We start from the raw sequence: 13,503 nt of genomic DNA, 5'->3' as shown, positions 1-13,503 counted from the left end.
GCTCAGAAAGGCAGGGGAACTGTTCTAAAGGAGACTCAAAAGGCACGCCAAGGACAGGAACCTGAGGTCCCAGATTGGATGCCGGTAGAAGGGAGGCTTGGGGTATTTTTGTTGTCTTTCTGTTGCCCAGGCTGGTCTTGAACTCCTGGGCTTAAGCCATCCACCCACCTTGGCCTCCCAAAGTGTTTGGGATTACAGGCGTGAGCCACGGCACCCAGCCTAGATGGGGTTTTAAAGGACAAGTCCCCTGATGACCTAGTGGCTAGGAAAAAAAACTACAAAAAAGGCCACGTGTGGACAGGCAGTGAGAGACGTGGTCTGGATAGCAGAGGGCATGATTGTGTCAAAGACAAACCGGGTGTCATCATAGTCGCCTCTACTGTTAGCAAGGCTAAGGGACAGAATGGGCCCGCAGCCACAGACAGAATCTGAAGGACTCCTCAGAAGGCAGAACGAACCATGGACCCAACCCTTCTCGGCCTTTTGGCTAAGATCAAGTGTAGAACCACAGACCCCGTGGTGCGGCCCCGCCCCGGCTGACTCACTTCTCCTCCGAGGCAGCCTGGCGCTCCATGCGGAGTGCGGCCTCCACGCTCTGGCCCTGCATGCGCAGCTGGTCCACCTGCACGCTGTGCTGCTGCTGCAGTGCCTCACGCTCACTCTCCAGCTGCCGCGCCTGCTCGCTGGCCGCCCGGGCCCTGGCACAGGGAAAGAGCAGACTCAGGGAGGACAAACGGGGAGAGGAGGGTCTATGCGCAGGGCATGGGCGGGGGGGTGGGGGTCGGCTCTGAACACTCTGTGACCGTGAGCTGAAGCCAGGCAGCAGGGTGGAGGCACCGTCACCAGACACAAGGACAACTGCAGGGGGCCAGGTGGGAGCAGCAGGTGAGGAGCTTTGCTTGAGACGTGTTTGCTTCAATGTAGGGGCCCAGCAGGTGACCAAGTACAGGGTCAAGATGCCAAGGAGACCTGGAAGCCAGGGGAAGGGGGTGGTCCGAGAAAAGGATGGGGTCACCTGCATCCCGCAGTGCTGGGGCCAGATGAGAGGAGCCCTTGGAACTGCCTGTGGAGTTCCAATGGGGGGTTGCTGGGGGCCCCAGCAAAAGAAGTCTCAGTGGAGGGGTCAGGAGAGACTGTTGTTCCAAAAGTGAGAGACTGCCCACCTGGGCGTGCAAGCACTGAGCTCAACGCCGACTAGGACTCGGCCCCATCCCTGGTGCTGCCCAGAGCTCTGCTGGAGTCCCAGACCACCTGCTCGGATGCTCAGTTCCCACACCTGCCCCCCCTACAGCTCCCTTAACCTCCAGTTTCCAGGGTCTGGCCTCAGCCCACCACACAGCCTCACTGCAGGGATGATGGTGGGTGCTTCTGTGCAGGTCCTGGGTGCCCTCTGGCCACAGGCAGACACGGCCCTTCTCTAGTCACCCCAACTCTGCTTCTTGGCTCTCCCCTCCACGCCTGCCCGCATGCTGCCCCCACACCCTGCACGGGCTCCCTCTGCCCATCAGAGCCTGGGTCGAGCTCCCCTCCCCTCTGCCCTGCCGGCTGCCCCAAGTACACCCTGACCGCCTACTGTGCTGGGGTGGCCGGGGCCCCCCTGGCAGCTGATCCATCTGTCTGGAGGGCAGAAGCAGGGCCGAATGAGAACCACAGAAACCTCCCTGCCCTTTGACCCAATGGTCCCACTCACAAGAACCAAGACCCCTTTGCAAAAGAGAGTAACCAGCAGGCCTGAGGCCACTGGTTGGCAAGGTTGGCCCTTGGCTGGTAAAGTTCCCTTGACACAGTGACACTTTCCGTAGTGGTCAGGGCGGTCCCTGCACCTGCGCCATTTGTAGGAACAATGTGGTTGCCATGAGCACCCACTCTGTTGCTGGGAGTCGGAGATTTAGGTACCTGCCTGGCAGAGGGCGCTCACAGGACCTGTCCCTGGTAAACACCCAGGGCGCCAAGTGTCTAGTGGGCATCTCTGGGCAGGAACATGGCCCGTGTGGGAGGCGCGTCTCACTGTGCCGCTCGCAGGGCGGTGGGAGGCTGGGACAGGGCTTCTCCAACTCCCCCCGCGGCTCCTGCCCTGGCGGCTCCTGCCCTGTGCCCTTTTCCAAAACTGTCATCTACCTCAGCCACGCGGGCAACCGTGCACCGGTCCCAGAAGTCCTTCCAGAGAACTAGACACCGTGGGTGTGGGCTCAGGGCCCCCAAAATGCCTCCTAAGGAAATAATCAAAACTCCATCAAAGGGTCACAGAGTGCGGAGAGCTGGCTGGGACCCAGGTCCCGGATGCCTGGCCCAGACCTCTCCTGACACCTGCCCCAACGTGTTTACGCAGCCTGCCCCGGTCTAGCCTCATCAAGGAGCAGCCTGGAAGCCCCTAAACCCACCTCATGCTTTTGGAAACCCTGGAAGGGGTGTCCGGAGCTGGCTCCCACGACTCACCGACCCTCCAGAGTCTGGCATTCCTTAGTGGCAGCCTCCAGGCGACTCTGGCTCTCCTGCAGCTCCCCGAGCAAGGATGTCACCTGGGCTTTCACAGAGGCCTTGTCCTCAGCCATCTGCTGCAGGAGAAAAAGCCACTTCCTGTCAGCACTGCCTTCTCCCCAGCGGCCCACTCCTGCCATCCACAAGCCCCGGGGCAACCCGCAAGAGGCTGAGGCCTGCGCACCATGAGGCCTTTTTTCCTGCCCTCGGCACCCCCAAACCTGGGTGCCCTGGGGCCTCATGAGCCCAAGGGCCACCCAACCCTCCCCAGCTGCCCACCTTAACCCTCCGCCACAGGGTGAGACACACAGATGGGGCCAAAAGAGATCCCCAAAGAGACGAAGGAGCACAAAGCTGCCTTCAGGTTGTCAACAGCTTAGTCACTGCCCCGGCAAGCAGGCCTTGAGGGCTGAACCCGGTGGCCTTGCGGCTGCAGCCCCAGCAGGGGATCTCTCTCAGCCTCTCTGAGACTTGGGGCAAAAGGAGGTCAGGCACGAACAGGGCAAAGTAAACACAGGCCCCAGTCCACACCCGGGGCCACTAGGATGGGAGAGTTTTTGCAAATCAAAGAGTGGACACTGAATTTTGTTAAACACTGGGAACTGCAGAACATCTCGGCAGGCACGCTCCACTCAAACCCCTGCACGAAGACACCCGGCCACCACCTCACGGGGCCTCTGGGAGCCTAAGGCCGCGCCCCTGGGAGGCCCCGGCCCCCTTTTGAGTGAGTTCCCGTCTGGAAACGCTCAGGGCTGTCCAAAGCATTTACTGTCTGTTCCGGCCAACACCTGACCTCCCCTTCTCACAGCATTTACTAGCAAGGGCTTAGCCTGTCCCTTTGAGACATCTGTGTAGCACCCACAACCCAGGGTCTTTCCCGAGGGCCCCGCAGCCACTCCTTGGAAATGGAAACCTCAGGAGGCACGGGGCCCGGTCTCCCAGTCTCCACGGGAGGGAAGAATCCCAACCTTGGTAAGCACCGGCAGCTCCCACACACGGCTGGCCTCGTGGCACGGACGCTGGCTGCCCCGTCATCTTTCACCTGAGCCTCCACTCGCCCCCTCCCGACTCCCTCATCCTCCCTTCGCAAGGCCATGCCGCCTCTGCTGGGGCGGGAACGGAGCTCAGCTCTCTCCCCCGTGAGCGGGGGTTTCTGAAGAAAATCTCTTTTCCCAGCTTGAACAAAGGCCCGCTTTTGTGTATCTTTGTGTATCTCCGGTGTTCTTGTCAAAAGAGGAGGACAGGCACAGAGGCCCGCGGGGACAAGGCCACGGGATGACGGAGGCGGAGGCTGGAGAGGCGCCGCCGGGGGCCCCCAGCGCCGGGGAGAGGCCTGGAAGGCCGCTCCCTCATGTCCCTGGCCGGGAGCCCACCCTGGGGACACCACCGCTAGCTCAGCCTCCAGGCCTCCGGAACCGGGAGGCCACACGTTTCTGGGGCTTCGGCCTCGCCGAAGTCTGTGGTGCTTGGTCACGGCAGCTGTAGAAAACTCATCCACTTCCCACACAGGAAATCAACACCTTAAGCCAGGCGCTCCAAGCCCTGAGTGGAGTGGCGTGCACAGCCCACCATGCACGCCTTTTCCCAGGGGAGCGGAACCTGGCTGTGGCAAGTGCCAGGTACCCGCCAGCAAGTTTCCTCTCCACCACTTCTCCCCACCTTGCCCCTCAAAGGCAGCACAGCCCCTTCCTGACTAACATCGCCAGGATCCTGCAATCAGCCAAGCCCACACACAAAGGCCCTGAAACCAGGGGGTCTGTGCTAACCACACGATTTATGGGGGAGCCCTGGGCCACACAGCTGGACCTCTGGTGGCTGTAGCCCGAGTGACGAGGGTTGGCCACACAGGCGCTCCACGCCTACACAGCCCACCCCCCATGGAAACCCTGGCCGCCACGGCTGGGTGAGCTTCCCTAGTTATGACTCCGTGCATGCTTGTCCCACTCTGTTGCTGAAAGAAACAGGTGCTGTCGGCACAACACCTGTTGTGCCCTGGGCGAGGAGCCACTGAAGCTCACGCCTGGTCTCTCCTGGAGCCTGTCCTGTGCACCCTGAGCCTTCGCTCACCGTGACCTCTGTCCTTTCCTTGTAATAAACCGGAACTCAGAGTGTGACGGCTTTTCTGAGTTCTGAGCCCTCCCAGCACAGCACTGAGCCCCAGGGTGCTTTGGGAGACCCCGACCACGAGTTCCCTCGTGGAACACTGGCGTCACCATGGGTTTTCAGAACCTGGCCCTGCCCCGGCTACCTGCTGGCATCTCTTCAGGTGCTCTACCTCCCGCAGAGCCTGCTCTTTCTGCCTCTTCAGGTCGAGCTTCTCCAGGCTGAGTCTCTCCACCAGTTTCCTGGCCTCTTGGAATTTGCACATGAGGAACTCCTTCTCCTCCCTCTGGCTGGCTTGGAAATGCAGAAGCTCCTCGCAGCGCTCTCGCAGCATCTGGTTGCTCTGCCGGATGGCATCTGGTGGCAGAGGGGATAGTGGAGGGGAGCTGGGCAGCCCGGCCTGCTGGGCCCTGCCTGGGCCCACATGGGCCTGAGGCTCAGGAAGTCAGAGGCCAGAAGTGGGGCCACCCATCCTGGTGCCCCTCCCCCCCATAATACCAATGCAGCTTCTCTCAGGGGTGGATGGCGTCTCAACACTCCCTTTTGTTTCTTTAAACACTTCCAAAATCCATTACACAAATGCCCCTCACTTTCTACAAGAAAACAATACCAAACACATCAGCTTCACTTAATAGCATGTGTCGGCCAGGCACAGTGGTTCATGCCTGTAATCCCAGCACTTTGGGAGGCTGAGGTGGGTGGATCACCTGAGGTCAGGAGCTACAGACCAGCTTGACCAACATGGTGAAACCTCGTCTGTAATAAAAATACAAAAATTAGCTGGGCGTGGTGGCGCACACCTGTAATCCCAGCTACTTGGGAGGCTAAGGCAGGAGAATCACTTGAACCTGGGAGGTGGAGGTTGCAGTGAGCCGAGATCACACCATTGCACTCCAGCCTGGGGAACAGAGTGAAACTATCTCAATTAAAAAAAAAAAAGTGTCAAATGCCACTTTTTTGAATTTTTACTTTTGTAGAGGCAAGATCTTGCTATGTTGTCCAGGCTGGTCTCACATTCTTGGTCTCAAGTGATCCTCCCACCTCGGCCTCCCAACGTGCTGGGATTATAGGCATGAGCCACTGTGCCTGGCCTTATGCCACTTTCTTTGTAAGTGACTCAAATTCATTTGTATTCTGGTCAGTCTGAGGTGTGCCTGCCCTCAGATGCTCGGTAGTGGTCCTTCCTGGCCTACATCTCTGCTGTCTTCTGGATCAGGGGGTCCTAATACGCCTGCAGACTCCCAGGGTCAGCCTCCCAGGCAAACGTCACTGCAGCATTGATGGCTGCAGCCTGAGAGGCCCAGAAGTCTTGGACCAGGCAAGTTAGTGGTGTCTCTGAGACTCAAAGTCCTCATCTGCATAGTGAACAGAGACAACAACATTCATCTTACAAGACGAGGAGGGTTAAACGAGAAAGCAGAAAACAAACAGGAAAAACCGCTGGTCCTCCCCTCACCAGAGCATATGCCATTGCCAGGCAGTCAGCAGAGGCCACAGGAAGGAGAGCCCCACACCCAGGAGACACCCCAAGCAGTGAAGGAGCCATCTGAGGTGACAAAACTGATAAGTGATATGCCAAGGTTCTAGCAACTTTATAGCAACTACAGAGCTGGATAAAATGGGGAAGGCAGTAGCTACCCCGTGATCAAAACCCTCAACCAACTAACTGTTGCTTGCTGATGAGCACAACATCCAACCCCCATTAGAATCCCACTGGCTCTGCCCAAAGCTCAGCTCATCTGCAACTTGTCTTTTTTTTTGAGACAGAGTCTCACTCTGTCGCCCAGGCTGGAGTGCAGTGGTGCGATCTCGGCTGCCTGCGACCTCCACCTCCCAGATGCAAGCAATTCTCCCTGCCTCAGCCTCCCAAGTAGCTGGGATTACAGGTGTCTGCCACCACATCCGGCTAATTTTTGTAGTAGAGATGGGGTTTCACCATGTTGGCCAAACTGGTCTCAAACTCCTGAGCTCAGGTGATACCCCCGCCTCGGCCTCCCAAAGTGCTGGGATTACAGGCATGAGCCACTGCGCCTGGCTGGCAACTTGTCTTTTAAAAAATGTTTTGAACTGAGGTAAAATTCACATGACATCAAATTCACCATTTTAACTAATTCAGCAGTTTTCAGCATGTCCATCAGGTTGCGCAACCATCCGCACTATCTAATTCCAGAACAGTTCCGGGACCCCATTAGCAGTCACTCCCCAGGCCCCTCCTCATCTGCATCTGCCTCTGCAGATTGGCCTCTTCTGGACATGTCTCATAAGTGGAGTCACACACTAGAGACATGCAATTTCTTCTGTGAATCTCCCCCTAAACATTCTAAATACAGCTTCCTCCATAAACATAAGCATGTACATCTTGCGGGACAGACATCTTTTGGGCCCTTGGGGGCTTGGCCCAGGGCCTGACACAAGTTTCACTTGCCACCCACAAAGCTCAGGTCAGGCAGAGCAAGGGGAGTCAATACAGCCTTGAGGCCTCCCTGTGCCCCTGAAGCCCGGGGGAAGCTGCTGCGCTGAACACACAGCCTGGAAGGGAAGCACGGCTGGCCTGCAACACTCACCCTCAAGTCCCCCTCAACAGAGCACTCTCCTGGGGATGAGCAGAGGCCCTCAGTCTAGCTGTCACCTCTCTGTGCACCAGTGCTCTGAAGATCTCAATACAGTGGGTCTCACCAGGGACAACTGTATCCGCCCAGGGGTCATTCTGCAATAAATATCTGGGGATATTGTTAGCTGACACAACAGGACAGGTGCTACTGGCATCTAGCAGGTACAGGCCAGGGACTCTGCTCCACAACCCACAATGCACAAGAGAATTCTCCAGCTCCAGGTGCCAATAGCACTGAGGTGGGGGACCCTGTCCTGGGGCAGGCAGGTTGTGTTGGGTCTCCGTGCTCCAGCAGGGCCTCTTCAATTCAGCTTCGCTGTCGAGCAGACCAAGCAGCCCCTTGACAGCAAGCTGACTGCACTGACCCCTTCCTCCATGGAAGGAAAGGTGATTTGCCGTGACAGGAAGAGGAGACACATCCAGGCATGGGTCTTGTCCCTTCCCACAGGGTGTTAGCCAGAGCCACTCTCTGAAGCCTACAGAGTATGTGACTTGTCAGCACAGAGCCCCACATAACATCTTGGACCACAGTCCAGCAAACAAGGCAGGGGAGTGGGCCCATGATAGCGGCCTCTACTAGTCACAGCACATGCCACCTCGCCCAGGAGCTGCCAGCCAGCCAGCCAGGACACGGAGAGCCAACTGAAGACACAACTGAGGTGCCAGCTCAGGGATGACTCCCGCAAGGAAGGGGTGTTGTCCTCCACGATGGGGTGGACACTTTGGCCTGAGTCCCCAGCAGGAACCAAAGGGTGAAGCAAAAGGGGCTACAGGCCGCACCACACACAATGAGCCACGTGGGGAGTCTGCGCCGCCCCTCCCTGCAGCTCTGGGACCGGCGGTTTAGAAGGCCGCCGCAGCAGAAAGGCAAGAGTATATGGTGGGGAGCCACCTGGCACCCCTGGGCTAACCCAGGGCAATGCAGAGCAATGGTGGGGAGAGGAGGCGAGGGGGAAGAATGGCAGGGGCTGGGGGTGCCATCACGCCCAGGGCGCGGGCAGGAGCGTGCAGCTGAGCCCTGAACCCACGACGACCTGGAGCTGAGCAGCACCGAGGGTGAGGGGCGCCCAGATGGCAGCCTAGGAGAGAACTCCCCAGTCCCAGCCGCTGAATGTGGGAAGTCAGCCTTCACCTCCGCTGAGGTGTGCGCAGGGACTGCCCCAGAGGAATGTTGCCTGTGGGGGCCGCACACCTTCCTTCCCAAGACAGACCACGCCCCTCTACCAGGGCATGCCCCGCCCATTTCCAGGACAGGCCCCACCCCCTCTCTGGGCAGACCACGCCTCTTCCCAGGGCCGACTCTGCCCTGTCCCAGGATGGACAGTACTTCACGAGTGCTCAGTGCAGGGACACAGAGGCCTGGACATGTTGGTCCAACCTGGAAGGTTCATTCCAGCTCCAGAGCTCCCTGTAAGGTCCAACAAGGCTGTCCTGGAGCCTACCCGGCAGCGTGCTTCTCCCTCTGCCCACCCCGGCTTCTTCCACTGTCCCTCCTTTCCCTTCCCAGTACTGGTCCTGAGAGCACTCTAAACTTCCTCCCTGCTAATCTGCATCTCAGAGTCTACTTCCTGAAACCAAGAGGGAAGGCAGCACATCCCCACCCCAGGCCCAGGAAACACAGAGGTGCAGGTGGGGAGAAGATGCCTTCCCCTCAGCAGGGTCGGATCCCCTGACTCTTTCCTCACCTCGGAGCTCTTGATTCTCCTCCAGGCAGCGCTGGAGAGTCTCAGGAGCGCCCTGCTCTGAAGGCAGGTGCAGCATGGCTGGCTTCCCCAGAGGAGACTCTTCACCCAGCACGTCCTGATCTGCTGCCGGGCCACCACTGGGCTGCACCATCTCACACAGTTGGCTCTTCCAGAGGTGCCTGCTCATCCAACAGGGCAGGGGCTGAAAGAGAAAGGCAGCAGGGGAGTCACAGGAGACCCACATCCTTACCCACCAGAACGAGCCTATGAGTTCTGGGGCTACATTTTAAACAGAATGCTGGTAATTCGCCTAGTGTATCAGGATGCTAAAGTGGGTTTTCAGTCTAAGGGGCAGCAGATACTCCCATTCCAAAGGGAGGTGCTGTACCACCCATGTGGGACTTGGAAAGGCCTATCTCCAGGCTGGAAACAGATGAATTTCACCAGAGGTGGGAGAGTCACAAGAGGACTGTTTGTGGAGGGAGATGTCAGTATGCTGGGAATCCTGACTCCCTACACACCTCCAAGCAGGAGAAGTGGAGGGTATCGGCCCCTCATCCAGTGTAGTAGGCTGAATGGTAGCCCCACGAAAAGACATGCCCATGGTCCAACCCCTGGAACATATAAATGTGATTTAGGAAAAGGGTCTTTGAAGATGTAGGATCTCATGATGAGATCATTCTGGGTGACGTGGTTGGGCCCTAAATCCAACAACCAGTGTCTTTATGAGAGACAGAAGAGAGAAGCCAGAGGGAGATGCAAGGGGAGGAGGCCATGTCGGGACTGCCTCGGAGACTGGAGTGAAGCAGCCACAAGCCCAGGAATAAATGGGGCCATCAGAAGCTTGGGAGAGTCAAGGGAGGATCGCCCTCTTAGAGCCTTTGAGGGTGTGGGCTTGCTAACCCTTTGGTTTTGGACTTCTAGTCTCCAGAACTGTGAGATTAAAATGTCTGGCAGGGCGCGGTGGCTCATGCCTGTAATCCCAGCACTTTGGGAGGCCGAGGCAGGCCGATCGCAAGGTCAGGAGATAGACACCATCCTGGCTAACATGGTGAAACCCTGCCTCTACTAAAAAAAAAAAAAAAAAAAAATTGCCGGGCACGGTGGCTCACGCCTGTAATCCTAGCACTTTGGGAGGCCGAGGCAGGCAGATCATGAGGTCAGGAGATCGAGATCATCCTGGCTAACACGGTGAAACCCTGTCTCTACTAAAAATATAAAAAATTAGCCAGGCGTGGAGGCGGGCGCCTGTAGCCCCAGCTACTCGGGAGGCTAAGGCAGGAGAATGGCGTGAACCCGGGAGGCGGAGCTGGCAGTGAGCCGAGATTGTGCCACTGCACTCCAGCCTAGGCGACAAAGCAAGACTCCGTCTCAAAAAAAAAAAAAAAAAAAAAAAATTAGCAGGGTGTGGTGACGTGACACGCGCCTGTGGTCCCAGCTACTCGGGAGGCCAAAGCAGGAGAATTGCTTGAACCCAGGAGGTGGAGGTTGCAGTGAGCTGAGATTGCGCCACTGCACTCCACCCTTGGCTTCCAGAACAGCCCCTTCTCCTGGTTTCCTCCCTATCTTGCTGGCTACTCCTGCCCAGGCACTCTCACTGGGTTCCCACCCTTCATGTTGGGGTGCCCCAGGGCTCTGTCCTAGGACGTCTTCTCCTCTGTAACTACATTCGCTCCCGCAGGAATTCTATCCAGTCTCATGCCTTGAACTCCAATCTTGATGCTTAATTAGACCTCTTTTCTAAACTCCACATTCATTTATCAATCTCAACATTTCTCCTTGGTTATCTAGTAGTCCTCTCAAAACGAACCTCTCTAAGATCCCCGACAGTCCCCAAAACTCAGATCTACCCAAGGCCGCCTCTGTTATCAGCTGATGGCAAATCCATCCTCCAGCTGTCAAGTCTTTTTTGATTCTCTCTCTCTCTCTCTCTCTCTCTCTCTCTCCTCTCTCTCTCTCTGTCTCACACACACACACACACACACACACACACACACACAAAGAGCACATCTAATCCATCAGGAAATCCTGTCAAAATGTATCCCCTGACCCATCTGATCACACTAAGCAATTAACATTAACTATTTTAGGTGTCATAATGATATTGTGGTTGTTTTTCAGAGTCCTGTCTTAGAGAGAGGCACACTTAAATATTTAAAGATGATGTCTGAATTCACCTCCAAATAATGGGAAAACTCCTAGGTATATACCCGAGAGAAATGAAAACACATGTCTCCACATGAATGCTTGTAGCAGCATTACTCATAGCAGCCAGAGAGTAGAAACAACCCAAATGTCCACCAACTATGAATAAACAAAATCTAGTACATCCACATGCTATAACATGAACAAATCTTGCAAATATGCTAAGAGAAATAAACAAGTCACAAAAAACTAAACACTGTATGATTCTATTTATATGAGATGTTTATAACAAGCAAATCCATAGAGACATAAAGTGGATTAATGGTTACTGGGGAGAGCCATTTAGAGCTAAAGGGTATGGGGTCTCTTTGGGGGGGTGATGAAAATGTTCTGTGAATACACATACCACAAACCATTGAATTGTACACTTTAAATTGATGAACTGTGTGACATGCTAATGATATCTCAAGCTGTTATTGAAAATAATAATGGTGGCCAGGCATGGTGGTTCACACCTGTAATCCCAGCACTTTGGGAGGTCATGGCGGGTGGATCACTTGAGGTCAGGAGTTCGAGACCAGCCTGGCCAACATGGCGAAACCCTGTATTTACTAAAAATACAAAAAAAAAAGAAAAAAAAAATAGGTGGGAGTGATGGTGCATGCCTGTAATCCCAGCTACTTGGGAGTCTGAGGCAGGAGAATCGCTTGAACCTGGGACATGGAGGTTGCAGTGAGCCAAGATTATGCCACTGCACTCCAGCCTGGGTGACAGAGTGAGACTGGGTCTCAAAAAAAAAAGAGGCCAGGCACGGTGGCTCATGCCTGTAATCCCAGCACTTTGGGAGGCCGAGGCAGGCAGATGACAAGGTCAAGAGATCAAGACCATCCTGGCCAACATGATGAAACCCCATCTCTACTAAAACTACAAAAATTAGCTGGGCGTGGCGGTGCACGCCTGTAGTCCCAGCTATGTGGGAGGCTGAGGCAGGAGAATCGCTTGAACCCAGGAGACGGAGGTTGCAGTGGGTGGAGATCACACCACTGCACTCCAGCCTGGCTACGGAGGGAGAATCTGTCTCAAAAAAAAAAAAAAAAAAAAAAAAGAAAGAAAAGAAAAAAATAATAATGGGAGAGAATTGCGAGGGGTATAAACAAAATTAGTCACAAGTTGATAACTTCAATTGTTGAAGTTGGGAGCTGTGAATGTAAGATTTACTATACTGGCCGAGCACAGTGGCTCACACCTGTAATCCCAGCACTTTGGGAGGCTGAGGCAGGCAGATCACCTGAGGTCAGGAGTTCAAGACCACACTGGCCAACATACAGTGAAACCCCGTCTCTACCAAAAATACAAAAAATAGCTGGGCGTAGTGGCGCATGCCTGCAGTCCCAGCTACTTGGGAAGCTGAGGCAGAAGAATCGCTTGAACCCAGGAGGAGGAGGTTACAGTGAGCTGAGATCGTGCCACTGCACTCAAGCCTGGGCGACACAGCGAGACTCCATCTCTCAAAAACAAACAAACTAAAAAGATTTACTATACTAATTTTTCTACTTGTGTACATTTTTGAAATTTTCAATAATAAAATGCTCAAAGCACTGTCTCTGAGCTGGATTACTGCAATTACCTCTTAATAGGTCGCCCTTCTTTTACCCTTGCCCACTATGGTCTGTTCTCCCCACCACTGCTAGAACGATCAGTGTAAGACGTAATTCCGATCACATTCTTTCTCTACTGAGAACCCTACCATGGCTCCCCGTTGCCTTCTGCGTAAAAGTCAACCTCCCTACAACGGCCTACAAGGCCCTGTACCATCGGGTACCCCATCCCTTCCTCTCCAACTATGCTCCCCTCCCTCACTCTGCTCCAGCTATAGTGACCTCCGTGCTATTCCTCTAATGTGCCAGGACAGCCCATTCATTCTCAGATCACAGAAACAGTATGAGAACAGGCAGATGTTGTCTTGCAAAACGAGAAAACAGGCACATGAGATCAGATACCTAGCTGCCAAACTATATTTGAGGCATTTTCGAAGAATTTAACGACCCTGATCGAGCGCAGTCAACTTTGGAGAACAGAAAATGTCTCTGAACTAGAGAAGTCCTCGCACAAGGAGTAGGGTCAGACCCCGCAGTGGAAGAGAAGGGAGGAGCAGAAACAGTCCAGCTCGCCGCCCAAGTAACCTGGGTCCTGAATCGGCCCGCCTTGGCCAGTGCTCCAGAAGCGCGCGGCAGGAACGGGCTGGGGCCCAAGACAGATGGGGGAGCCTGAACGTTCGGGGGAGTCTCGGAAGCGGCGGAACACCCACCGATGGAACCCTGTCTTTAGGGAAAAGGACCACACCTGTCAGCAGAGTCCGTCAGACGTGAGAAGGGTGGGAGCGGCGGACTGTGAACGCAGGTAGGGCCCCGGCGCTCCGAGAAAGTTCCAGTTCCGCGGTCGCCCTTTCCTTCTCCGCTGTCGAAATCCCCGCTTCCGGCT

The 13,503-nt window shown here is 55.5% G+C and overlaps 1 protein-coding gene across 50 annotated transcripts in view; it reads right to left on the bottom strand.

Annotated features, from left to right (window-relative positions):
- Window positions 1–13,503, bottom strand: part of IKBKG (inhibitor of nuclear factor kappa B kinase regulatory subunit gamma) — a 37,059-nt gene that overhangs the window by 17,205 nt on the left and 6,351 nt on the right. For 19 of the 50 annotated variants that reach the window (XR_012430090.1, XR_012430091.1, XR_012430086.1 and 16 more), the window contains exons 1-5: window positions 13,366–13,491; window positions 8,878–9,079; window positions 4,727–4,938; window positions 2,437–2,555; window positions 546–698 (exon numbers count right to left, since the gene is read on the bottom strand). Coding sequence is in view for 22 of the 50 variants with exons in the window: in XM_065538748.2 (XP_065394820.1) it covers window positions 546–698; window positions 2,437–2,555; window positions 4,727–4,938; window positions 8,878–9,064 (671 nt within the window). In the remaining 28 variants the exon portion in view is untranslated. Of the gene's footprint in view, window positions 1–545; window positions 970–2,436; window positions 2,556–4,726; window positions 4,939–5,079; window positions 5,175–7,145; window positions 8,601–8,877; window positions 9,080–13,365; window positions 13,492–13,503 lie in introns of those variants that run through there. The other 31 variants (XR_012430100.1, XR_012430102.1, XM_074029719.1 and 28 more) reach the window with 14 other exon arrangements.

The sequence above is a fragment of the Macaca fascicularis genome, chromosome X (genome assembly GCF_037993035.2).
Source record: "Macaca fascicularis isolate 582-1 chromosome X, T2T-MFA8v1.1".
Taxonomy (NCBI): domain Eukaryota; kingdom Metazoa; phylum Chordata; class Mammalia; order Primates; family Cercopithecidae; genus Macaca; species Macaca fascicularis.
The sequence above is the reverse complement of the archived record's forward strand: the minus strand, read 5'-3'. Positions and strand labels throughout refer to the sequence as shown.